The following is a 26821-nucleotide window of genomic DNA, read 5'->3' as shown; positions in this document are numbered from 1 at the left end:
GGATTTGTTGGGGCCGGCCCGACTAGGCCCGGCCCCCGCTAGCTAGAGTAGTCTCTCTGTGGCCGAACTAGAAGTTCCAGAGCTCAATGTCGATGCAGGATTTTGATCATCGCCTAAAAATGAAATATAATATTGCATCATCATCATGATCACCAGCTCACTTTACGTCCCCACCGAGGGGTCGGAGCCTACCCTAATAAGGGGTGACTAGGCCATAGTCACCCACGCTGGCCCACTGCGTGTTGGCTGACTTCACACATATCTTTGAATTTCTTCGCCGATATGTGCAGGTTGCATCACGCTGTTTTCCTTCACCGTAAGAACGTCGGGTAAATTATGTACATATGAAAATTCGAAAAATCTAAAATCACATTGGTACATGGCGGGATTCGAACCCAAGACCCGTAGATTATAAGTCAAGTGTTTAAACCACTGAGCCACCGACGCTCTTAATATTGCATAGTGTGGCGTTAAAACCTACCAAATAACTAGAGTCAATGAAGCCATATTGCAAAGTTATTAAAGATTTGTTTAATTAAATAAAATGTGAAGTCTTAGTAAAATGCTTGTAACAAAAATTAGGTTTTAAAAAATTAATAACCAATGTAATATGGTATGTAAATGATAAGGTGGTTAGTACCTTGAGTGGTTTGGCCAGCGGCCGGCAGTCTTTGTCAGTTGAGCAGCTCCACGGACACGAACCGTTTCAGCCTCTCCAGGTACTGGTTGAACAGTTCCACGTCATTGTGACCAGCTCCCTGTAATATCAAATTTACTTTTAACTAATTTGCGAATTTTCTCTAGTACTCTGCAGACGTCTTAAAACAATATATTTTTTAAGAAAACAGTAATTACATCACAAACTCCTGGTGCTTTTTAATTTTTTTTTCGGAATAAAGGTTGCTGTAAGTATAAGATTATAACCCTATGACATTTTGTCCCATGTTTCGTTATATCCTATAGACAAGGCATCACTAATAAGAAGTCGAACACTAACTATTCATGATTTAGTACAATCAAAAACTTAATCACCTCAACCCATAAAGGTTCAACGGCGCGAGGACAGCGCTCGTATATTGCCAGTCCGTGTGAGAAATCAATCACCTCATCTTCAGTTCCATGTATCACAAGAACAGGAGAGGTCACCTTTGGAATTTTGTCGATACTGAAACATGAAAACATGACTAATTAGTATAAATGATAAGCAGAATTTTTAATGTACCCTAAGCACAATAGCACAAAAAGACATCATTGAGAAGAGAATTCACAGATTTTTAAATAGTTATATTCAAGCATAATATCTGGTCAACTGGTAATAATTAAAAATAATTGGCTCAAGTTTAGAAGAAAGTCTAGACTAGTTCTTTGTTCAAATCCGTTTTACTACATGACATTCATGTTACAAGGTCATTTGACTTATTTGTATGCTACCCACACTATTTTATCATATTAAATCTATTGTAAGGCTTCTGGAAGCTAATGTTCTACTTTTACTGCAATATTTATGTTAAAGAAAAATAAACCATATTGTTATTGGTATTGTTGTTTCTTTCCCATAATGAATATTATTCAAATTTTTGTACTTATTAATTTCAAACTCCTGTATATATAAGCCCTATTAACAGATAACTGGTGTAGATACACAAACCTTATCTTGTGTTAACCTGAATTCTATTATCAGGCAATATACATTGTTTATGTTTACCTATGTCTGTGTTATGCTTATTAATTAATTTTTATATGACACTGGCTTTCGCCCGTAACTCGGTCTGCGTGAAATTAAATAAAGACAACAGTTCTTCCAGACTATAATCTACATCTATACCAAATTTCATTAAAATCTGTTCAGCCATGTAAGCTACAAACTCTAACAAACATCCATTCATCTATTCATCTAAACATTTGCACTTATAATCCTCATATATCTTTAATTTCTTATTTTTGCATATAATATATTTTACATGATTTTTTATATAAAACAATAAATTAAAAAAAAACATATTATATAAGAAAATAGAAGTCCACCAGCTGCGGAATCTGATGACTCAAGCAACCAGTGGTCAGGGCTGCAGAGGCAGGAACCATAGTTATTAGTAAGAAGTAAGATTCAGCAAACTCTGTTTTTAACATCTTTGTTATCATAATTCCTGTATGGATATTTTAGATTTCAATAACTTAAACTACAAGTATTAAGTTTATCCTTATAGTTAGTTTTTAGGATACTTCACTCTATAAATCTTATTTAGTTTTTAATACATGTGTAATTTAAATAATAATAATTTTGTCTTTAAATAACTTAAATTGTTTAAACTATCATGAGACATTACTTCAAGCGAAAATTATTGTATGTGTGCAATGTAATTGTTTCTTAATGTTTACATTGAGGAAATGTAAACATAGATAGTGCAATACTAAACTAGTTTATAATTTCCTCCTAACCATTATTGGTATTCAGGAAATGTTTATATGAACTTGTGTTTGACTCATCAACATATTTATGAATGTAATAATAAAAAAAGTTAGAGCAAATAAAACAATATTTTACATTTTATTAGCTAAGCATGTAACAATGTAATGTTCAAGAGAAAGTTGTTTCTATTCATTGCATAGTGTAATGAATACATTAAATATTTCATTTACTTATGAATTAACTAGCTTTCGCCAGCGGCTCTGTCCATGTGGAATTAAAAAAATAAATAAGTAGCCTATGTTTTCATCCTGAATATCCTCTATGTCTATGCCAATTTTTTTCAAAATCTGTTTAGCCGTTTAGGCTACAAACTCTAAGAAACATCCATCCATCTTCAGCACTTATAATATTAGTATGATAGCATAAATAATATAACTTCTTTATACAAATGTTACCTTCAACAACTAAAGATTTTTTTTGTCTAATTTAGATAATAAAATAGTGATACATCGTACAACTAATAGGATGTAGATAACATTCTACTTTTAAATCAACAATAATAAAACTCCATAACTTTGTACTTTGTGTTTTGAATATATTACAAAATGTTGAAAAGCTTCATTTCTGATTTTGGCTTCAAGTTTACAAATGTACCATTTATAATGAGGTACCTTGCTACCCTCTTTGGTGAAAGATGAAAATATTAATCAAAGATAAAAATTAAAAGCATTCATGAATATAAATTAAATCAATCAGTGTATGTATGTGGTATCATAATTTCTATGGTCATTGACTTTACACCTTTGTTATTGTAGAATAATATATCTGATTTATCACTTAGTATAATATATCCATTACTTATTTTTATATGTTCAACACTATTGTTATTATGTGAAGCACTTTGATACCTTTTAAGGAAATTGTGAAAATAGTTGAACATTTTAATAGGGGTTGAAATTCATACAATGCATGTGTATTGGGTGTGTTAACCAGTAATAAGTGATGATAAGAATATGTTTAACAGGATGTGCATATCAGAGTAATTAGTATATGCATGGCAATGACTGTCCCATATTTCATTCATAAGGATTTCAACATAATGGGAACATGAATTGTTCCCATTAAATATAAACTGGTTATTTTTTTCTATCAAAAACAATGAAAACCTTCTAAAATAGTGTACAATATTGTACAAATAAATTGACACCATTTACAAAGGGACCAAATAATTGATTTTCAATGGGGGCCCACATTTAAGTGACTATGATTAAGAGAGGCCAAAGTCCAACATGACCATTTAACTGCACCCTAAGTATTTAAGGAATAACAACTATGGAGTTTTTCTTTATGTTTTAAATATTAAGACAAATATATTTTTTGGTCATATTAAACAAGCTTGTCTTATTTTGGCAAAGGGTACTTATCAAGTATTATAAAAAACTGGTGCCTAGTTCATATAAAACAGTGGCTTCTTGAACAAATTAATATGATGAAATACTACTACTATAAAACACTTACCTTGGAAAAGCATCAAAGAACCAAGTCCTCTTAGTGTTGGGGAAAGCCACCCGCATACCAGACATGAGAGGCGAGTGCAGCACTACGGCGCCTACTTCGTAGCGCGCGGCCAGGTCCACTGTAGGCACAGTACCAATGCTCTGTCCGTACAGGATTATGTTCTCCGGGCTGATGCCATAACGTGTCCTTAGTGCTTGCCAAGCTGCATCAATATCCGCATACAAATTTTTCTCTGACGGCTTACCACCACTCACACCGTATCCAGAATAGTCGTAGCTGAATATATTACAATTTATCCTAGTACCTAAGCCTAAATAGAAACTACTCATCTGTCCGAGATCTACCGCATTCCCATGCGAAAACAATATTGTAAAGCGAGCGTTTGGGCTGCATCGAACAAAGAGACAAGCGATTCGGTTGCCTCTTGTAGTTCTAGAGTAGAAACCTTCGATGTTTTCTTTTTCACGCTCTGAATATTGCCACTCTGCTCGCTCGGTGAGTGTTAAAGAAAATTTTGATCCAGTTTCGTCAGGTGTAAATGCATACGTGGGTTCGGGAGGCAGGAATGCAAGCTTAGCCGCGATTTTCCCTGGGCATGGCGGACAACAAAACAGGCAACAGAGTTCACTGAAACTTAACCCGTTCATGATGAAAATTTATTAATAACGATAAAATGAAAGGTATTTAAGCACTATCCATTAGAAACCACAACTCACAAATTACAGGTCATGGCGAAAATAAAAGAAATTTCACTAGATTTGACATTTAGACAACATTGCAGACATTTTTTTAATGTGTAATAGTTTTAATATGAAGCCTTGGAAAGAGTCCTTCGAGCCTTCGAGCCTTAATATGTTGCACAGAATCTAAAAAATTTTAACGTTAAAAAAATGCACAGTGTATTTGTGTTATTCTACTAAATAAAAGCTATTTTATTATTAAGTTTTTGTAGGTAGGCACATTGTTTGTTTAATGTCTAGTCTATAGATATAAAAGAAATTAATTTTTTGTACTTGCAGCATTACGAGATAGTTGTTTTGATTGAGGAATGCATAAAGATAATAAAAGTGTTATGTAGATTAAAAATGTCTGTAAGTAGGTTTATGCCATGGGTGTACTACCAAAACAGGATTGAGCTCTTGTTGCAAAATTGAAGCCGAGCGAGACCTCAATAACTGTACCGGTTCTCCCTCTCTGGCGATGGTGCCCATGTTGAAATATAATTTAAGGGTAGTAATTATAAAAAATCTTATTTTTTGTTGTCTGACGTCAGCAGATTATTGCTTCGGAGGGATTTTAATGTATAATTGTCATTAATATAATTACCAAAAACAATACAAAATGCAATTGTAATGTAATTGTAAATCAGACATTGCTTAATAAAAGTCTTGTGAAGTTTATGCCGCAAATAGGATTACTTAGTCATGTATGGTCACCGTAATTCTTCACCAACAAATTATGTTTAAAACTTTTATCTCTGAAAATGTAACAGACAATCAGCATAATACTCGCTTCGCCAAGCCTCTACGACACAAATTCTTCCCATTTTACCTATAATTCTTAAACAATATGAAGAAATAAAAAAGGCTCCGCCATTAACGTCCGAGTCGGAATGTCATTGGGGTTGTCAGTTCAGGTGTCCAAATTTCAAACAAATAAAAGGAAACTTGTACGCCAATCGCAAATTTTTTGCGTTAATAAGGTTTGCACGTAGCGACGAGTAATATTGTTTTAACAAGTCGGTAATAAAATCATTATTAATATTAAGGAACATTTCAGAAGTAAATGTTTTTGCTTCAATACATTACATAAATCGCTTATTTTTCTACAAACAACGAAAGGATTGATATCTGGCAACTCTAGGTCACTGTTATAAAGAGACACAGAGGACACTTGTAGCCCACGCACTCGGGTTCATTTTATTTTGTGTGGGTAACATTCAAGGTTTTAAGAGATTTGCAGGGTGCAAACAATTTGAAGGCAAAACGGGGAAATACCTAGATGAATATTGTGTTATGCGTTTATGGTCGAAACGATTTTATTTAATAAATATGAAGAACAGTGTTGAATGGTCTAAGATAACTTTAAACAAATAGGTAAATCTATGAGCTAATTAGTGGAGACACCGGCAATCGGATAACATTCAGATTATATTACTAGATGAGAGGTTTAGACATGGACAAGAAATCGTTGACTAAATTCAAACACTATTTATAAAAGCATTTTAAGAAGTCTTTATTTAAACATAAACACGTTAAATCATGTTAACCAAAAATGAGGAGAATAAATAAGTAGCTACAAAAGTGTAACGATACATTAATACATTTATATTAAGCATAACATCCCAGACTATTAGATCAATAACAAATTACTTAACATAAATTATCTTTATTCCTAATTTTGATAGCTGATTGTACCTGTATCACAGTATATTCAGTCCTGCCACGAGGTATTATTTGAAATTGACATTTAATCTCATTTAAATTAAATTTTAAACAGTTAATCTTGTATTTGTATATCATAACAAAAATTGGATTAAATGATTTATCGACTTGCAAGATATTTGAAAAACTATTACCTCAAACGGATTTCACCCTTCACCTAGGAACAAATTCAATAGAAATATTTACACATTTCACTAGCTTCATATATTATCTATGGATTTGGAACATTGGTGTTTAAATTGATAATATAAATTACCGTTTTTTCATAATTCTGTAATTACAGCAGTAATGGTAATATTGTTTAGATAGGTTTTTATATTTCCACATTTCTATTGAATTAAACCTTAGATGTTTTATACGGAATGTTGTATAATTGCCAGAAAGCTCGTAAAATATTTTCAATTTATGAAAGTCAAAACAAATTTACATGTAACATTTCATAGGGAAGAAAAACATGTGCCTGAAATATTAAAACTAATATAATCTGTGTAAAAAAGATGTGCATTACATATATTTTTTCTTTTTTGTGCTCTAATATTAGAAGAAACTACTAATCTAGTTTCTGGAAGGTTCTGTAATTCAAAGAACTACTGACATATAAACAGAATCACATACAATTTACAAATAATAAATAATATTCATCAAAATGTATACATAGTAACACAAAATTAAGGGCCTGTCCCACTAATGGCTGATAGAGGCTGAGATAGGTTAAAAATCCGATATTTCCATCACATATTTTACATGTCCGATTGTTATTGGATAATCTACAATTTTGGTGGGACAGGCCCTTAATCTCATAATAATGTTTGGATATTTTATATTGATTATCCTGGAAATGACTAACAATTTAGATATTTAAATATTACTTATACTGAAATTGAATATTACAGTTAAAGTCAAGTCATTTTAATATAAACAATAATTTTTGTAGTGTAAAGTAATAAAGATCTTTTATAGTATAAAAAAAACGCAGCTTAACTAACGATTAAAACCCTTCACAATAATTTAGTGGATCTTACAATTTTTTTACCAAACTTAAAAAGGTTAAAAAAAGGCAATATTTTAGTCGACGATTATCAAAAATTAAGCTACACAATATCCTTTTTAAGAAGTATGGATATTTTGACATTCGAATTATATAAAATGAAATAAATATTATTACTTATACAAATAGCCTGTAATTTTTTTGGTTCAATTAAAAATAAAAAAAACCACATGAATTATTTGAGATTTGGAATTTCACACACACCATACTAAACAAAAAAGGCCAAGCATACTTTCAAATTCCGTTACAATACATAATTTTGTATTTGTTAAAAGATTAACTCATAAATTTCATACACTAATATAAAAAACACTTGTCATTTATTTTATTCTTTGTTAAATACGTATAAAATCTTTTAGTCTAATTAAATATCTCCTAGCACTCTTTGTTATTGCATTGTCATTAAAAAATATCAACAACCTTGAAAATTAAATAGGTTATTTGTTACTATTTTAAATATATGTAAAACCATTATTCATAGTTGTATCTTTCGTTTGAAATCCAGAACTCGAGTGCGGAATCACACGTTCCTATAACCAGCACACCATCTAGATATCGCAACTGAAAAACAAATTGCAAACATTTTAACAAAATCTTAAAAAAAAAAGCCTACAAATGTGTATTAGAATTATAGCGAAGTTTACGGTAAAGTAATATTGGTATTTTTATTTTAAAAGCCAATTCCACAAACAGGGCTAATGTGTAACATAATATGGACCAAATTCTATGTTCCTTTATTTTCATACTACTGTGTACTATTGTACTAGCACAAGCCGTAATTGAGATCTAAATATTCTTCTACATAGTATATTTTGCCATTCTAAATATACTCGAATATTATAAGTGTGGAACAAAAGAACACAAAAGCTGCTTACTAATTTTCGTTTCCAAGCACAGTTGGTGAACATGAGCGAGTTAAAAAGAGTTTTTAATAATTACCTGTGTAACATCTATTGTGCTTGTTTGTACACTGCTGTATTCTTGAGGTGGATTACAATTGTACAAAAATTTAATTTCCCCTCTGTCCGAGCAAACGATTATATTTCCTTGGCTTTGATAGCATCCAGCTATTTTATTAGATGGCTCCATAACTGAGGATTCAGCCCAAATCTCGTGTGTCCTCACAAATGTATGATCCTCTGGATTGAATACATGTAATGATCCTTTAGAGTCGCCAATATACAAAGCTGGTGAATTCCAATTAATACAAACAGGGTATGATCGATCAGCTGGTATTTTGATATCATTTTTTATCAATTTCCCAGCAACTCTGTCCCAGACAGCTAAGGTTTTATCTTCACTCACAGATGCGATCATATTTTCATACGAACTAAGTGCCAACACTGGACCTTTGTGAGGTTTGTAAGCATTTATTGGATGAGATCCTGATCTTATATCAAAGGTTAGTATTTTCTTTGAGTATAAACCAACCATCACTGTGTTTTCAGCTGTCACCAAAGACAATGCAGACATCCCGCAACTGTAAGTGTAACATTCTCATTTATTTATTTAAACTGTAGAAAGACACAATATTTACAATAGTTTTAGAACATAGCCTGGAGGAACATGTACTTTACTAAGATTTTTATTGTGTCGCACAGGCGGAATCGTAAGCAAACATAGGTCTTCTATAAAAAATTGCATTGCAAGATTGTTAAGAATAGCTAAATCTGGCTCGAAGGACCATGTAGGCAAAGATGTTTACCAAAAGGAACAAATAAGAGTATAATATCTAGGATATTTAACATCTTATAGGAAGACATTTTCTTATTTAACTTACCTAAAAGTTTCAATACAATTCAATCCACTTGTCAAGTCCCAGGCTTTGACTGTGTTATCCCAGGAGGCAGAATACACAACAGAGGCATTGTCAATATTATCAGCAGCAAGATCCCACACCCAGCCGGCGTGCGCGTCGTGCTTTATGTGTCGTGGCTTGGCATTTCTCATTATAATTGTATCATCATCAATGTTATTAACTTTCAAGTCTTTCACATGCCAAAAAGCCATTCCACGATCTCTACCACCTGACAAACATATTTCACCTTTCTGTGAAATAATAAGGAAATATTAAACAAAGCATGTATAACATCAAAGTGTGGCAGGCTGTCAAACCTCAGCATTGAATATGGGCAGGACAGTTTTGTGAAGAACATTAAGAATGATGTCAATGCAAAGTACAAACTGAATAGAATACACAAAAAAAATTGAACATATTTACATAACATAAAACTAGTAAACCAATTTCAGCAAGCATTTAAATGATTTTTCAAAAGTTCAAACTGACCATAGAGATATTATTATTGTTATTGCTATAAAAAATAGGGATATACTCCATCAGGTTTTAATTAAAGTTCAAAGTATACTTACATTGGCCAACAACACAGTATCCACAGATGCATAATGCACATCTTTGACAACAATATGTTTCATTGTATTGTTAACATTACTCCACTTTTTCCTCTCAACATCCATTTCAACACACACTCCTTCCCAATCTATCTGTGTTTCCTCCCATATTTTTAAATTGGGTAAAACGGGAAAGAAACCTTTTATTTTACTATGCACCCAATACTTCCAAAGATGATCATCCGCTAAAATATCTTCAAATCTTCGACACACTTTGCTCAATGTATACTTTAAAACATCTGCTTCCAGAAATGAGCAAATTTTTAAAATAATCTGTAATGAAATAAAATATTGACTAATAAAAGAACAGAAGTCAATTTCCAATGATTTGGAAATTCACATTTGAAATATAAATATATGTAATAAATCGAAGAATCACCTCTACTGGCATATTCGACAAAGTTGGTTCTGCTGCCTCATATACATCTCCATCATCATTTATGTTTATTTTTGCTGTCGTAAGATCTTTTGACGAATGCGCCACTTCACACATGTTGTATCCACTACCTAATAAAAATATGTTACCTTTAGTTTCAATTTCACGACATTAGAAATAAAATACAATACCTCAACAAACGCAGTATTGACTTTTATGGAAACAGTGTAGGAACCTTGTTCTTCAAGGGTAAATGAACTCGTTTGCGAATAATTACTGCATCATACAGAATTTTAAGAAAACACAGGAGTTTATTTTAACAAAGTTCTTAACTTTAGCTATTATACACAAAGGATATATTTTCAGTTCATCCAATTTAAGTCACAAATACAGAAGTTCTAAATAATACATGTAGATTTACCCAAACCAAATCGATGATAGACAAAATCAATAAGAATAACTAAGCAATAACATTTGAAGTATCACCGACTCTAATTAAACGAGACACAAAGTTTTGAATTTGTATAGTACACATAATTTGCCATATCAGTTACGACGTCAAGTCAATGCAACTGCGTTTGACATTTGTTGCTCCAATTTAAACAAAAGCTGCTGTCAAACAAAGGGTACATAAAATATCTAAATAACAAATATAAAACGAACAGCCACCTGTTTTTGTATTTTTGAAATACTCGTTTAGAATGTAACCTATGGCCTAAAGTGTAAAAAAAAACAGTTTTTTTACAATACTAGACTTCAAGTGTTTATCTAAAGTAATAAAGTCATCTTTAATGTAAATTGAATAGTAAAATGTTGGTCCTTAGGTCATAAATCTGAAAATCACTGAGAATGGAACGTAATTTTTTTAAAAGGTAAATAAATAATGGAGGTTATAAGAACTACGTACAACAGGAATGAGTTCTATCTGTACATTTTACAGTTAAAATAAAGAAAATAACACCTTATGCTAAGGGCGTAAGAGTCTTGTTGCACACAAAATAAAATTGAACCCGAGTGAGAGAGCTACAAGTGTTCCCTGTGTCTCTTTGTAATAGTGACCTAGAGTTGCCAGTTATCAATCCTTTCGTTGTTTGTAGAAAAATAGGATTGATGTTATGTATTGAAGTAAAAACATTTACTTCTAAAATGTTTCTAAATATTAGTAATAATTTATTACCGACATGTTAAAGCGATATTATTTGTTGCTATATGTAAAACTTTATTGATGCAAAAAAATTGCGATTGGCGTACTAGTTTTCTTTTATTTGTTTGAAATTCTAACACCTGTACTGACAACATCGCATGATATCGCCACATCGGACTTAAATTGCGGCGTTTTTGAAATACTTGATATTTTTAAAATTTCCTTGATAAAATAGTAAGAACTTGCGTCGTGGAGGCTTACGGAAGCAAATATTATCCTGATTGTGGTTTGTCTTTTCATAGATAGTTTTAAACAATTTGTTAGTGAAGAATTACGGTGGACATGCAAGACTATCCAATCCTAGAAATCCTGAGAATGGTTGCGAGAGTCATCAATCAAATTTTACTTGATTAACGATTTCAATATTTTTTACAGAAAAAGTAAGAACTCTCAAACCTTCGATTAAAATCCATCTGAAACAATGATCTGCCGATGTCAGGGCACGAATATTTTTTATAATTAATGTCCTAGAATCATATTTCAATATGGTCACCATGGCCAAAGAGGCAAAAATGAGACTGTTATTTTATTGAGGTCTCGCTTGGACTCGCTCGGCTTCAATTTTTCGACAAGAGCTCTATCCTGTTCTAGTAGTAAAGTACATCCATTAGGTAAATAAAAGAACCCGTTGTCAATGTCAGCTGTCAGGTGTCAGCCATCACTGGCTAAGCTAATAGTGTCAGTGTTTTTGTTTTTATTTGGAGGTTATAAACATTAAAAAACTTGTTAATGTAGGAAAAACAGATCAGTAAAGACGAATGTAAGTTTAACATATTATATTACATAAGCCTTATAGTAGGGAAAATGGATAGTGTTAACTCAGGTTTACCTGGTTGCTCAAAGGATAACATGGACAAAATGGATGTTGAAAAAGAATTAACCAATAAATTTCTAAGTGGGGAAATGTCATTTGCTGAATATTCAAGCGAATGGTATGGTGGCGAAGATGAAGAGGAAGCCGAAGATTCCAATAAAATATCAGACGATGAGTCACTACCTTCGTTGCCGCAGGTAGAAAGGATTGGCCAAAGGCGTCGTAAATTGACACGCCTAACTCCTGTATTGTTAGGACTAATGGGTGAGGCTAACTTAAGATTTGTGAGGGGGGATAAGGATATGGCTGAAAAAATGTGTCATGAAATTATAAAGCAAAAACCAAATGCACCTGAACCATATCAAACTTTGGCACAGATCTATGAACACGATGCTGAAAAATCTTTACAGTTTTCATTGTTAGCAGCACATTTAAGTCCCTCTGATGCAAATGAATGGTTGAGACTTGCAGCTATATCCAAAGAGAGAAATGATGTAAAGCAAGAAATGCTTTGTTACACTCAGGCTGTAAAAGCTGAACCTTTTAACTTTCAAAATCATTTGAAAAGACTGGATTTATTAACAACATTGGAGGAAATAAAATATCCTCTTAACAATATAAATGTGACAAGAGTTAAATGTTATTATAAAATAGTAACTTGTCTGCCACCAACAGAAGGAGAAATCATCATGAAATATGCTAAAATGGCCGCTACTATTTACCATAGTAATAGAGAATTAGAACGAGCTACTGCTGTTCTAGATGCCGCTTATAAGAAATGTTCATCCCTTTTTTCTTTAGAAGACATAAATATATATTTAGAATTATTAATCACTCAAAAACAATATCAAACATGCATTGAGGTTTTCGTTTCTAATCTTGGTATTGTAATAGAAGCTGAAATCCAGACAATAAAAAATTCCAGTGATGAGATTGAGGAACTCACAAATTACTTAAACTGTACAATTCCAAGTAATTTACCCATTGATTTAAAAAGTAAACTATTAATATGTTTTATTCACTTGGGTGCTATTAGCTTAGTTGAGACGCTTTTGACTGATTTTCTCACCAATGATGTGGAAAAAGCTGGCGATTTATACATGGACATAGAGGAAGCATTTTCCAGTGTGGGGCATCATGAACTAGCTATGAAACTCTTGGAACCTCTTATAAAGAATACATCTTTTGACTTAGGAGCAGTTTGGCTTAAGCATGCTGAATGTCTTTACAACTTAGGAAGGCTAGATGATGCTGTAGAATCTTATTATAAGGTATTAAAGCACGCACCTCAACATCCAACTGCTCGTCGAAAGTTGTATGCTATTTTAGAACAAAAAGGTTGCATTGATGAGGCATTAGATATTTTGCAACAAGACTATAATTATGTAGTCAGTGCCAAGTTACTCTTAGAACATTGTCAAGAACTGAAAAAGTATAATAAAACTTTAAAATACTTGGAGGTTGGTGAAGCTCTTTTGTCAAAAACATTTCCTAGGTATAGACATCAGGAAGAGCTTGGTATTGCTTGTAAAACTAAAGGTGGTGTAGATTTAATACATGAGTTTAGAAAGATGCGAGGTGAGAATCCTTATCATGAAGATGATATACATTTTGATGAGGAAGAAGCATTTAAACTAGCACCTGAAGATGAATGGAATTTCTTCATAGAATTGTTGGGCATTGCTAATAATTATAAGCAATATTTTACAATGCAAAGGTTATGTTTTGGTGCTTTAATGTCTAAAGCCTTGACAACTCATAGAACAGACATTGATTTCTACTGTCTACAAGCTTGTTTATTGAGTAATGACTATCATGGCGCCTTCAGATTTATAAGAGACTTTACACACAAATATCCTGGTCCTACCTCATGGAACCTGTTAAACCTTGTTATAAGTGCAGTGGATGATACAGCACATGTTAAATTTTTATCAAGACTGTTCCAGAAAGATCCACATATAGTAAAAAATTTGTTTCTGGGTAATAATTTTTTGACATCCGGAAGATATTTAGTTGCTTTAAAATATTTCTTAGAGTATCATGATCAGTGCAGAGAACCTTTGTCCGCATTTCTTATTAGTGTAACAATAATGATAATGGCAGCACAAAGGACAGTAGATAAACACCATAATTTGATATTGCAAGGTCTATCTTACCTCTCAATTTATAAGCAGTTAAGAAAATGTGATCAAGAAGCATACTACAATATGGGCAGAGTGTACCATATGTTAAGTTTGAATAATTTAGCTGTAGAGTATTATGAGAAAGCACTGTCATGTGCACCAATCGCGAAGTGCGAACAACACGGCGTTATAGATTTAACTAGAGAAACAGCATACAATCTGTACATATTGTACAAAGATCATTCACCTGAAATTGCCCGGAAGTATATGTTTAAATATCTTGTGATTTAAAATAATGAATAAACATGTTTAAATTGATATTTATTTGTTTATGTAAACAGCATAGAACCTTAATCGTTAGTAAAACACTAGTCATATATTACGGCAAAATCTCTATTCGATTTGAAATGATTGATTTTTAGAAGCTTATAAAAGTGGTGAAATATAAAATTATTTTCTATATGGAACTACCAAAAAATTAACTGGATTCGATTACGAACTATTCAAGCGCTATTAAGATGCGTTTATATTATTTTTTCATAATTTTCCGCATTACATTGAGTTCAAATTTTATCATCTCCAGAGCACATTCATTATGTTTTTTATGAATGTGACGAAAACATCCTATAGTTATAGAAATGTACGTAAGTGTACATAAATATTTTTTTGCCAATGGTAGTTAGTAGAAAAATTGAAATATGCTTCGTAGACCTAACAATAATAATTAGTGTAAGGTGTCAAAAATGCTAAATAACTGTTTCTTTTGTTTTAGGATTGTTACACTAATTAAGTAAGAAATATGTCGTCGAATGTAATGAAAGTACCGGCTGAGGAAGTATTATTTGAAGATGTGTGCACCATGCTAGACAGTATAGCTAAAGCCAAGAAGAAATACGAGAAAATTACAATTTTGACAAATTATGTTGACGACTTTAGGTTAAAAGTGGCTCAAATCACTGAACCAAAGGTACCAATGATTTTTCTACTTGTAGCTTTGCACTCAGTAAGTGGTTGTTTAGTGGTCAATAAAGAAAAATTATTATGGGTTTAATATATTTGTTACAGGATCCAAGTTTCTACCCTATATTAAGATTGCTGCTGCCTGGATTAGAAAAAGAGCGAAGTTACAACTTGAGAGAGAAGAGACTTGGCAGCAAATTAGTACAGGCCCTCGCTTGGGATGAAAAGTCATCAGGTTCTCAAAAGTTATTGAATTACCGAGCGAATAATAGAAATCAAAAGGATTTTGCTACAGTTGTATGTGAAGAATTAAGATATACGGTGTCGGAAAAATCAATATTAACTGTAGGAAATATTAACGAAATTCTTCATAAGATCGCTAATGTGGAGAATGGGAAGCCACGTGAGTAACAACTATGAATTACATCACTATACTTGATAGAAAATGCACCAAATATATATAAAAAAAAACATACTAATATTATAAAGAGGAAAAATTTGTAGTTTTGTATGTATTGTAGTAACTCATACACTACTGGGCCGATTTCAAAAATTCCTTCACCATTTAAAAGCTACGTTGTCGCTGAGTATGTTTTTACTTTATTATTATTTTAGTTCCACATGGACGAAGTCGCGAATAATAGCTAGTACATTAATAAAATAAACGAATAGGTACGATAAATAGTGTTGTTAACTACGAGTATAAATTTATTTCAGCTACACTCGAACACGTGTTAACTTCAGTGTTAAAGAGAATAAATGTGAAACAATTGAAATGGTTTCTGCGGATTATTCTAAAGGAGATGAAACTAAACATGGGCCATTCGCGTATATTCGAAGCGTACGATTCAGAAGCCGAGTATATTTACGATAATTGCAATGATTTGAAAAAGGTTAGAGTTGAAAAAAATCTCTACCGTTATGTTTGAATTCTTTACATTTGTAACAATACAATAATAATTTAAAGTCAGTTTCTTGCTTTGTCGCCTTCAAGAATTATACGTTCCTGTTTAGAAATATCGCTTATTTTTGTAGGTTTGTGAAAGCATCGAGAAAGGGAATACACGGCCGTCACAGATGGGTGTAGAAATTTTCCATTCAATAAGTCCAATGCTTTTGAGCCCTTTACCTATAACTAAACTACATGCTCTGTCATTCACGGACACTTATATAACTGAAGAGAAATATGACGGAGAAAGATTTCAGGTTAGAATTACCCTGAAGTAATCAAACACATGATATAATAAAAAATAAAAAACTTACAGCGTTTCTTTCATAACCAGTCAACAATTTATACAAACATACTTCAACTCGATATTTTCAATGAGTAGTCTTTTATCTATAATAGCTATTAATATTACTTTTTGATAAGATTTCAAACATTTCTAGATCCACATGGAAAATCATATATATAAGTATTTTACAAGAAGGGGCTATGAGAGACATAATTTTGGCAAAACCTATGATTCAGGAATGTTGACGCCATTGCTTAAAAATTGTTTCGCGCCTAATGTAAAAAGTTTCGTATTAGACGGTGAGATGATGGGATGGAACGAAGAAGACGAAGAGTTCGGATCAAAAGGTTATTTTTTTTAAAATTTTATGTGCAACCTAAATTTTAGCTTAATAACTTGTGATTTATGAAGGTAATGATAGTAAAATATAAAACAGTGGTGCTTATTTGTATAGATTGTTTGTTTTGCAAAAATACGAATGTTCCGTAAATGATATAAAATTTTGAACCTTTTAAATCTTACTTCTTACTAATATTATAAATGCGAAAGTTTAGATGAACGGATGGATGTATGTTAGAGTTTGTAGCATAAACGGCTGAAAGTCGATGGAATTTGGCAGAGATAGAGTATAGTCTTGAAGAAACATGTGTGCCATCTATGTTAAAAGCCACGGAAGATCAGCACATTTGCTGAGTGGTTATCACCAATAAATAAATAAATAAATAAGAACTCATAAACTACTTTTGTATTTTTTTAATTCCAAGCGGAAGAAGTCGCGGACGAAAGCTAGTGTTTTATATTTTTACATCTTCTTTAAATATATCTAAGTTTTATTTTTTAAGGCATGAATTTTGACGTGAAAGCCTTGAAGGATCATTCGGAATTCAAACCGAGCTTCTGCGCTTTCGATATACTTTATTACAATGGAGTCTCATTGGTTGGTCCGGCGGAAAAGGGCGGTTTACCGCTCATTAAACGTCTCGAAATTCTCGACGAACTATTCACAGACATTCCGCAAGTTTTATTCCATAGTAAGAGAGAGACTGTCCAAGACAAGTAAGTAGTACATCCACTTTCGGATTAAGACTTTACCGACTGTTTCTACTTTGAAACTTTTTGCCGTCTCTGTTTTTCCTAAGGAGAACGAAAAGAATGACTATATGTTTTTGTACAAGTCTTTCATGTTAAGATGCACACTTGTAAGATATCTTGTTCAGTTCAGATATAGTTGCCGCTTTTAATAAATCTGTGGCTGAAGAAAAAGAAGGTATCACCATCAAGAACACGCAGTCGTACTACCTCGCTAACCGACGTAACGGCGGCTGGTACAAGACAAAGGGCGAAGTGAGTTTTACGTTTCAAAACATCACATAAATTAATTTGAAATACTTTCAAAGCGGGCGCACACATTTGCCTAAACAATCGCACAAAAGTTGTGCGATTGTCGCTTGTCGATTGTTTCGCAGCCAATTCAACAATTTAGTTGCACAACTAAAAATCGAGTAGTGTATCGCACCTCCATATGAGCTCATAGGAATCAAAGCGAGACAAAACAGTTGTGCGATGGTTTAGTTTCAGGTGTGCGCACGCTCTAAGAGTCGGTTTTACTTAAAATGTAATTAATTGGCTTAAATACTTCTCAGTATAATAAAAGCACAATACAAGATCTCGATTTGGTAATAATTGGCAAACGTGCAGGACGATATTACGTTGCTTGCGTAGACAATTCAGGTTAGTGGTATTAAAAATGTAAGCTTGATCGTAAATCTAACTGCATAATAACGCTTTCAAAGACACTTCTAAGAAAGAAAATATTCTATTGAAGTTCTAATAGTTATTTAGTGATTCCTATTTCTATCATGAAGGTGAGTTACACACTAGCGGATGCAACTTCTGGAGTCGCGCTTCTAATCGCTTAGGCCAGGAGCCTATTGAAAATGTATTAAAAAGGAGGATAATTTCTGCTACTTGTTTAAGTTATAAAATAAAAGTTCACTTTTATTTTAATATTCCTAATTTCAAAAAATTACATGACTTCTTTTATTACAACACTTAACTTAAAAAATATTGACACTCCTTAGACATTTCTCATTACCAGCTACGGGAACTGTGCCACCGTCGTTGTCTAAGGCCACCAACCCCCGTTGGTGAGACTACTTTTGCTTTTTGTTCGATTATGCCTCTAGGTGGAGAGGTTAATAAGCCGACGACATTATTGTGTACTAGTTTTCGCCCGCGACCCCGTCTACGTAGAATTAAAAAAAAACAAAGTGAGTAGCCTATATGTTCTTCCGGACTAACCTTTTTATCTATACCGAAATTTCATCTAAATCCGATCAGCCGTTTAGGCTACAAACTCTAGCATACATCCATCTATCCATTTATACTTTCGCATTGACGATATTAGTATGATGTAGGCGATAGTGCACAGTGGCTGTGTATGTGCGGCGTGGGTAACTTAGGCGCGGCGGTGCGCGGGGCCCTCAACGCGCGCTTGCAGCCGCACTGGCGCCGCCGCGCTGATCACCCCGCGCCCCCACATCTACACTTCAATAAGCAGTACATCGATCATTGGATACCACCGGAAAAATCTGTCGTCTTACAGGTATTGGAGACCTTTGTGTATTTATATGGAGTGAATGGAAACAAAATAAATAGTGTGCATTAGTGACCATATACCTATCTCTTTACACATACCTCGCTTATTTTAAAACACCAATGGGTTCTAATTACACATTGTAATATTTACATTATTCATTTGAGTGATATTGCTTTTTATGTTCTATACATTTCTAACTTAATCAGGTGCGAGCTTCGGAGTTAGTGAAATGCGAGAATTACGGCACGCCGTACACGTTGCGTTTCCAACGCGTAGTCAAAGTCCGCTATGACAAGCCTGTGCACGATATACTGACCTTGAGAGAGTTTGAAGAAATAGTGTCGGTAAGCATAATTGTAGACAGGATTTTTAGTTAGGAGTATCTTTCGCCAACGATTCCGTCCATATGGAAGTAGAAAAAACAAAAGTGAGTAGCCTATGTGTTCTTCTGGACTATCCTATACATCTATGCCAATTTCATCAAGAACCGTTCAGCCGTTTAGGCTATAAATTTTGACAAACATCTATCCATCTAAACTTTTGCACTTATACTATTAGTAATATTTACAATCAATTCCACAGTTGATTACGTATAGATAGTATTGGACAAGCTAGATGATAAGAGACATGATTTAATTACAGAAATTAAACACGAAAAACCTATACTACACTAAAGTTAACATAAAAAATAATTTTGCCAACAGTCTGACTCGAAAGTTGTGAAGCTCAGTAAAACTATTAGCGAAGATAGTATCGACAGTTTAGCCAACATTCCTCACAAGAGGCGTGTGAAGAAGCCTCTGCAGGTGGCCGAGCAGTTCAGGCAGCAGCGCGCCGCCGACCTGCTCGTCAAATCCAAAGCACTCCTCGGCAGGAAGGTCTGCATACTCTCGGATGACTATGATTGCAGCAAATCAGAACTTATCAAAATATTGGAGGCGCACGGCGGCGTACATACAGAACACTATGGCGAGTTTGTTAATTGTAACAAGAAATAAAATGTTTCATTAAGTTAATCTTGCAATTTAACAATCTTAAATATTATCTTCTAAATGTATATTCCCACAAAATATGAAAGAAACATTGGTCACATCGAGGACGTCGCCAGGAAGGGTAATAGCAATGGCTTATTCCTCTGGAGACTTCAAATATGGGAAATACAAAAAATTTAGGAATAATTTTTATATTAAAGTTACCTAAGGACCTAGCTCAAACAATCGGCTGGTGACGCCCGTGTGACACATTGTATTAAGTTTGAATTTTTCTTAACAAAATTTAGGTTTTAGCTCGTTCTACGGTCTTTAAACTTGAACTTATAAATGTCATATTTATAGGTGCAGAAACGTGGTGTTGTGTGGCGGGTACACTCACATATTATGTCAAAAATCTTATAGAATTGAAATCTAAAGACGAATCAGCGCTAGATATAGTCAGTTCCGCCTGGCTGAGGAATCTACCTGACTCAGATGAACTCTGCTCTTTGTCGCCCTTGGAATTTTTGTCAATAAAAAAGGAAACTAGGCTCAAAATGGGAGTATATTTCGATAGATTCGGTGATAGCTACACTGAGTTACTGAATGTTGAGACATTGAGAAAATGCTTCGAGAAAATGGACAGTGATGTAAGTATACTTTAGGTGGTAGTTTATTTTAAAGATTTTTGGTCATATAGTTTTATAAAACGAAATTTTTTCAGTTAGGAGTCGATAGTAACTTCTAAGATAATATGGCATAGTTAAAAATTGACACCCTATCGTTTGAAGTTTATGTAGTGACTATATTGACTTTCTTATTTTCAGAAACCACCCATATACCTAACAACGCAAGAGAAAATAAATGTAGACAAAGTTCTATTTGATAATAATAATCCATATTCTTATTTGCGTTGTTGTTTTCTTGCAATTCCAAATAGCGATAGTCTTTACACTATACGAGCTAAAATGTATGGAGCTAATTTATGTGATATGGATTGTGTCAATGTTACACACGTCGTTTTACCCAAAATGGCGTCGAACGAAGACAAGATGGCGGCGAAAACTAGCGAAGCTTTTGTAGTGAGTGAAGAATGGTTAGACACGTGTTTTAACGAAGGAAGACACGTGCAAGAAAAATCGTTTTTATTTTTTTATTAAAAAATCATAAATACAAACTTTAGTTTTTTTTAACTTCTAAATCCTATTAAGTATTTTATTATTTCTTAGTGGTAATTACGAAAACCAAGTAGTGGTCCTGTTAACTTAAAAAAAAGTAAAAATATGTCTTTATGATCATTTAAACTGTACCCTGTTCTTCATCAAATACAGAATATATTATTTGCTCTTACTTAATCTACTTCTTACTGACCTTGCGAATAATGTAAATGCGAAAGTTAAATTGGATGAATATTACAGTTTACCATCTAAACAGATCACTGTGAAAGCATACATATAGCATATAGTCTGGAAGAACACAGACTAGTAATTAAGTTGTGTTTTAGATACCAAGCCGACGGAGTCGCGGGCAACAGCTGGTTTGTAATATATACAACATTGAATTAAAATATTTAGCCGCTTCGTTTGAGAACAGAACTAATTGGTGTAATCAAATGCATTCGTCCGCGAAATGAATCAGAAGCGCGTGTAAAACGACAACAGATAGTTCGTTTGTTGTTTGCCGTGCTGCGCTCCGGTTACAGCGTTGCAGTAAGCTGCAATAATCAGCCGCGAACAGAGGAACTTTGTTTGATAAATGTTTATAAAAGATAGACATCATTCAAGATATGCATACAAGAAACACTAAAGACGCCTGCGCTAAATTGCAAGAAAATCATCATAACTAGATGTAGCTCGCGACTTTGTCTTAATGAAATTAATAAATAATAATACTAGCCTATGTTACTGATAACGTAGGTTTTTAATGGTGAAAGAATTTTTAAAATCGGTCCAGTAGTCATTGACATATTTCAATACATACAAAATTACAAAACTTTCCTCATTATAATATTAGCATAGATAATTTAAATCTAGGTGCTCATATATGCAATAATAATGATGCGTGAAATATTTTAATAGGTTACTTTTAAATAAGATATTTGTATGTAGTTAAATTGTTTATTATAAATGAAATAAATTGTCTATCAAGAGGTTGGGAGTAATCCGAGAAAGCAGTGGTCAGTGGCGAGGGTAACAGGAGACATAATTGGCAATCGTCACCCCAGATAGAGTATTGTTTTCACTCTAACACCACGACTGTTACTTTGGTCAATATTATTTTTATTTGCTGACAAATATATTTTTTATTAAATTACGAAGATTTTTACTATAAGTTTCGTAATTATCTCCTTTCAGATCATAACTCACAGCATATTTTTAAAGGTTTTATATCATTTTCTTAGGAAATATATTTATCCAACAAAACATTTTAATTACTATAAAATACCATTGCTTCTGTTTTAACTATCACATTTTGTCCGCGAGTTCGTTCGCGCGAATAAAAAATATTATCCTTTGTGTTCTTTCAGACTAAGTGATACATCTGTGCCAAATTTCATCGAGATCTGATAAGCCGTTTTCGAGATAGGAAGAAACAAATACCCATATACATTTTTGCATTTATAATATTAGTATGATTAGTATAATGGAATAAGCAATATTGAATGTAGGCGTCGCTATACGCACGCCTTCCGCGCCGGCCGCCAATAGCAAGCTTTTAAAATCAAGGGGCGTTCGCCGGCGCGTCTGAAACTTGAAGCAAACTTTACAGCCGTCAATACGCGAACAGATATATCGGAGAGAACATGTCCCTTTGCTACGAAATCTAACAATATGAGATAAATTGTCATGAAAAAATGCAAAACGAAAGTAAAAGTGTTTCAGAGAGTGGTAGAAAGGCGTTGCGGACGCCGAAGTGTGCGAGGTGCAGGAATCACGGCGTGATCTCCTGTCTGAAGGGGCATAAGCGGTTCTGTCGATGGCGTGATTGTCGCTGCCCAGGGTGTCTGCTGGTGCTCGAGCGTCAGAGGGTTATGGCTGCACAGGTTTGTTTTAGTTGTCCTCATTATAGTTCATTGGTTTTGTCTATTATTTAGGAAATGTCATGCTTGTACAAAACTAGATGTTAAAGAGTTAAGAAAACTAACTAATTAAATGTACAAGTTAAACAAAAAAAAATCTCTAATAACTATGACCGTAAAAAGCGAGAAAAACCACACAGCACAAAACCACTATCATTAGCTGATTAAACGTTTTTAGGCAATGCCAATATTTTCTTTTACTTAGCAAAGTTTTCATCTTTCAGAATATAATAAACTGATAGGAATTTGCTTAATTATAAATTTAATACAAGTGTACATATATTATATAAAAAATAAGATTTTATTTTTCCACTATACAAAATAACATTGTTCTTCCTATTTTGAACAACTTACTTGAACATCGAACATATGTCAGATTTAAATTATCCTAGACAGCCAGTCTTACAATGGAACCTCTACATAAAGCAGGTTTCATTTACAACATAAACAATTACTAGCTGTTGCTCGCTTCGTCCGCGTAACATTAAAAAATAATATAAACATAGTCTATGTTACTCTCTGATAACGTATCTTTCTAATGCTGAAAGAAATCGGCGTAGTAGTTATTGAGCTATTCAGTACATATAAAAATACAAATCTTTCCACTATTATATAATATTAGTGCAGATATATCATAGATGTCTTTAACAAATTAGGACCTATTTCATTGTATGTGACTTGGATTATGCCATATTTGATGCAGCCGTATGCGTAATGAATTAAATCTACTGACAGTCTCACGGGGAGAAAAAATATAACTTATAAATATTTTATTGATTTCTAACTTATTTTGACACCAGGTAGCATTGCGCCGGCAGCAGGGCGCAGGCACGCCGCGGGGCAGCGAGGCAGCAGCACTTGCCGCGCGCAAGAAGGCGTACAGAGCGCGTTTGCGCTGCATGCAAATGTCCAGAACTTATCCATCACCACCACAACCCTATGGTAAGTACAAAGATTGATTTACCACTTCTATTGGATGCTGAACTCTTTCCTTGGGTGACGACAATCTTACTAATATTATAAATGTGAAAGTTTAGATGGATGGATGGATGATCAAATGATTATGGATGAAATTTGGCATAGAAGTAGAAGATAGTCTGGACAAACACATAGGATACTTGAATTTTGTTTTTTTTTAATACCACGCGAACGTAGTCGCAGGCGAAAGCTAGTAGTATTTAAATGAACTTCTAGTAAGAAATTATTCTTCACAATGTTATGTGAGGGCTTGATTATTTATAGGCTATTTCCGTAGGGGAAAGGAACTAGGTGGCCCGTAATTTGCCTATAATGCACTATCGCTATATTGTAATAATTTCTTCTGACGCTTTTGTTACCTAAGCGACAATTGAATTCTTCTAGTAATCAGGATTTGTCAGCGGCAGTAACTTTCAATAATGTAAATCAAAATCTCATCGTAAATTTATATCTCATATTATTTAGTAAACACTAAACAATAGAACAGAAAAAATTAAAACGGGTGATAAAAATAACAGCTGTTTAAGACGCGTCCTACGGTTGCCAATAAAAACAAACATTCGCGTGTATTCTGTGAAATATACTTGAGATCACGTTCTTGGTTTCTGGGGTTTCACAAAAAAATTAGTGCGCCCATTTCAGTGGCAGTTGTTCGCACACTGTCTTATTAAATTCTGTTTACGTTACTGACCTAACTCTACGACCGGATGGTGGCTATTCATTTCAAATTACCCATACGTCTTGTTCTATCTATTAATTAGAACATTTCAACTCTCAACTGTAATTCAGTGTGGTTTACTGTCATAATGAAAATTAAATGAGTCATTTATATGAGTAAATCACAGTTACTCCAAAGTAAATGTATAATTTTTCTTTCTAGTTATTAAAGTAAAAAAAATCTAGATATTTTATGTTTAGATTAGTCTCTTTATAGAAAAGCTTTTCTTATAAAAAGGATAAGTGGAATTTAGTTTACGATTTGCCGCCGACGACGACAGTAATCTCAAGATTTCGACCGAATTAATTAAGGAACTTACATACATACATTTCACTGAAAACTTGATATAGTTTGTAGGTATTGTTGAATTTATAAATGGCTCCAATGTCCAATAACAAACGCGCACCCGATAATGTCAGTGCCGTCGCGCACCACTCCAATATTTGTTATTGTTGTAAACGAGTAGACTCTGTCGTCTGTTTCCTTTCTCTCCCTGAAATGCTAAATGCAAATTAGCTGGATAAATATTTACATTGGAACAATGTTGGAACTGGTTAAATAGAATATGTTGTGAAGCTTTTAACTTACAACACTTCGCTGTTACTAAAGATGTATGTACAGAATTTTAAAATATTTTGTAGAAATTGTTCCACTTCAATCGTTTTAAAAATGTAGGCACTATATTATCCCATTTCATTCGAAATAACCTCTATAATTTAGAAGCGAGGGTATTTGTGTAATAAAAATTAGACATCTAACACGATCTTAAAGCGTATTCAATTTAAGCGATATGGATATCCTTGTATTATTGTGTTATGTGAAAAGAGATACTCTTCAAACAATTAAAAATAGAGCACCACAGACGCAATAAAGTTTGAGCGACGCGTCTAAAGTGTCCCCCACTTCATTATAGAACAAAAGCTGTCATCTAAGACTCGGCAACATTTCACTGTCTATTAAAAAAACTGAATATCTTTCAACTATTTTTATGGGCTGTAAAAAATGTGAAGATTGTTTTACAAGAAAACGCAGAGGCGGCTCTTTGTCGCAGTGTCGGGTTACTGCGCCCTATTGACTGTAAACATGTCTTTCCGCTCCGACGATTGATAGCTGAGCCGGTGCCAAAAATTAACGCAACTAATTTCTTTCAAAACATTAACAATTACATTTTTTTTAGTTATTAAATTATTGAAATACTAGAAACTGTTTTACTTTAGACAATTTTATTTATGCTTTTAATTTTACTTTTAGTGTAGAGTGGTTTAATTTCCATTTTGTTATCAGCCAATATGAGGTTGCTCGGCGACCCGGCGTGGAGCGAGCGCGTGCGTCGTCGCAAGGTGTTCGCTGACGAGGAGCTGGCGGAGGTGCCGCTGCCCGCCCCCGCGCGGCCGACACTGCCGCCTGCGCCAGCTACCCTCTGCTCGCACCTGCTGGCGGCTATACTCCGCAACTACGGCATGCCCCCGCCCGCGCCTACTCCATCCAAACCACCCAAGATATCCTTCTCTATTGAATCCATTATCGGCGTAAAATAACTATACGAAATACGTAAACAAACATAAATATGTTTATATGTTAATAGTCTGGTCGTTAAATTTGATCGCGATCATTCAGTGCGCCATTATTGATGTTAAGTTTTGGTCACGTGATCGTTTAGTAAGATCAATCATTTAATATTTTTTTTATGAAGCTGTAATACGAAATTTAAAAAATTTTAAAATCCTACTTATAGCTATAAAGAACATCTTTATTCATTTTTTCTTTAGTAGGAAAAAATATAAGTTACAAACACTCATCCCCTACAATCTACAAGCTTTAAAAAATGTGTATGAATCAAAGAGGTACTTTAATTTTTTTTACATTTGTAGATATATTTCTGATACTTATCCAGTATGGGCAATAATAATTACACAGTAATTGTTATATGAAGAC

The 26821-nt window shown here is 33.5% G+C and overlaps 5 protein-coding genes across 9 annotated transcripts; 3 read left to right on the top strand and 2 right to left on the bottom strand.

Annotated features, from left to right (window-relative positions):
• Window positions 1-6: 6 nt before the first annotated feature.
• On the bottom strand, window positions 7-4918 carry LOC106099360 (alpha/beta hydrolase domain-containing protein 17B). The gene is made up of 5 exons (XM_013277885.1): window positions 4645-4918; window positions 3929-4561; window positions 1033-1165; window positions 641-758; window positions 7-113 (listed from the first exon to the last, which is right to left on the bottom strand). The coding sequence occupies exons 1-4, from the start codon at window positions 4656-4658 to the stop codon at window positions 675-677; spliced, it is 864 nt and encodes a 287-aa protein (XP_013133339.1). The 5' UTR covers window positions 4659-4918; the 3' UTR covers window positions 7-113; window positions 641-674.
• Window positions 4919-6138: 1220 nt separating this feature from the next.
• LOC106099329 (F-box/WD repeat-containing protein 9-like) lies at window positions 6139-10983 on the bottom strand. 4 transcript variants are annotated; one of them, XM_013277848.1, is made up of 6 exons: window positions 10875-10983; window positions 10209-10336; window positions 9791-10102; window positions 9201-9469; window positions 8360-8900; window positions 6139-7981 (listed from the first exon to the last, which is right to left on the bottom strand). In XM_013277848.1, the coding sequence occupies exons 2-6, from the start codon at window positions 10320-10322 to the stop codon at window positions 7892-7894; spliced, it is 1326 nt and encodes a 441-aa protein (XP_013133302.1). In that variant the 5' UTR covers window positions 10323-10336; window positions 10875-10983; the 3' UTR covers window positions 6139-7891. The 4 variants fall into 4 exon arrangements, with proteins under 4 accessions (XP_013133302.1, XP_013133300.1, XP_013133303.1 ...); XM_013277846.1 differs by lacking the exon at window positions 10875-10983 and adding an exon at window positions 10627-10805; XM_013277849.1 differs by lacking the exon at window positions 10875-10983 and adding an exon at window positions 10538-10561.
• Window positions 10984-11912: 929 nt separating this feature from the next.
• On the top strand, window positions 11913-21278 carry LOC106099293 (DNA ligase 4). Of its 2 annotated transcripts, none has more exons than XM_013277797.1 (14): window positions 11913-12020; window positions 15119-15313; window positions 15412-15709; window positions 16024-16199; window positions 16342-16512; window positions 16696-16888; window positions 17384-17597; window positions 17759-17885; window positions 18185-18272; window positions 18959-19146; window positions 19347-19484; window positions 19845-20109; window positions 20475-20761; window positions 20939-21278. In XM_013277797.1, the coding sequence occupies exons 2-14, from the start codon at window positions 15146-15148 to the stop codon at window positions 21269-21271; spliced, it is 2646 nt and encodes an 881-aa protein (XP_013133251.1). In that variant the 5' UTR covers window positions 11913-12020; window positions 15119-15145; the 3' UTR covers window positions 21272-21278. The 2 variants fall into 2 exon arrangements, with proteins under 2 accessions (XP_013133251.1, XP_013133250.1); XM_013277796.1 differs by lacking the exon at window positions 11913-12020 and adding an exon at window positions 12047-12169.
• Window positions 12162-14637, top strand: LOC106099294 (general transcription factor 3C polypeptide 3). Its single transcript, XM_013277799.1, has one exon. The coding sequence runs from the start codon at window positions 12214-12216 to the stop codon at window positions 14635-14637; it is 2424 nt and encodes an 807-aa protein (XP_013133253.1). The 5' UTR covers window positions 12162-12213.
• A 1553-nt stretch (window positions 21279-22831) lies between the features above and the next one.
• Window positions 22832-26580, top strand: LOC106099270 (doublesex- and mab-3-related transcription factor 2-like). Its single transcript, XM_013277758.1, has 3 exons — window positions 22832-23154; window positions 23991-24132; window positions 26171-26580. Exons 1-3 carry the CDS (start codon window positions 22966-22968, stop codon window positions 26422-26424), a joined length of 585 nt encoding a protein of 194 aa, XP_013133212.1. The 5' UTR covers window positions 22832-22965; the 3' UTR covers window positions 26425-26580.
• The last annotated feature ends 241 nt before the right edge of the window (window positions 26581-26821 follow it).

Source organism: Papilio polytes, unplaced genomic scaffold, assembly GCF_000836215.1.
Source record: "Papilio polytes unplaced genomic scaffold, Ppol_1.0 DF824135.1, whole genome shotgun sequence".
Taxonomy (NCBI): Eukaryota; Metazoa; Arthropoda; class Insecta; order Lepidoptera; family Papilionidae; genus Papilio; species Papilio polytes.
Note: the sequence above shows the minus strand (reverse complement) of the source record. Positions and strands in the feature narration are given on the sequence as shown.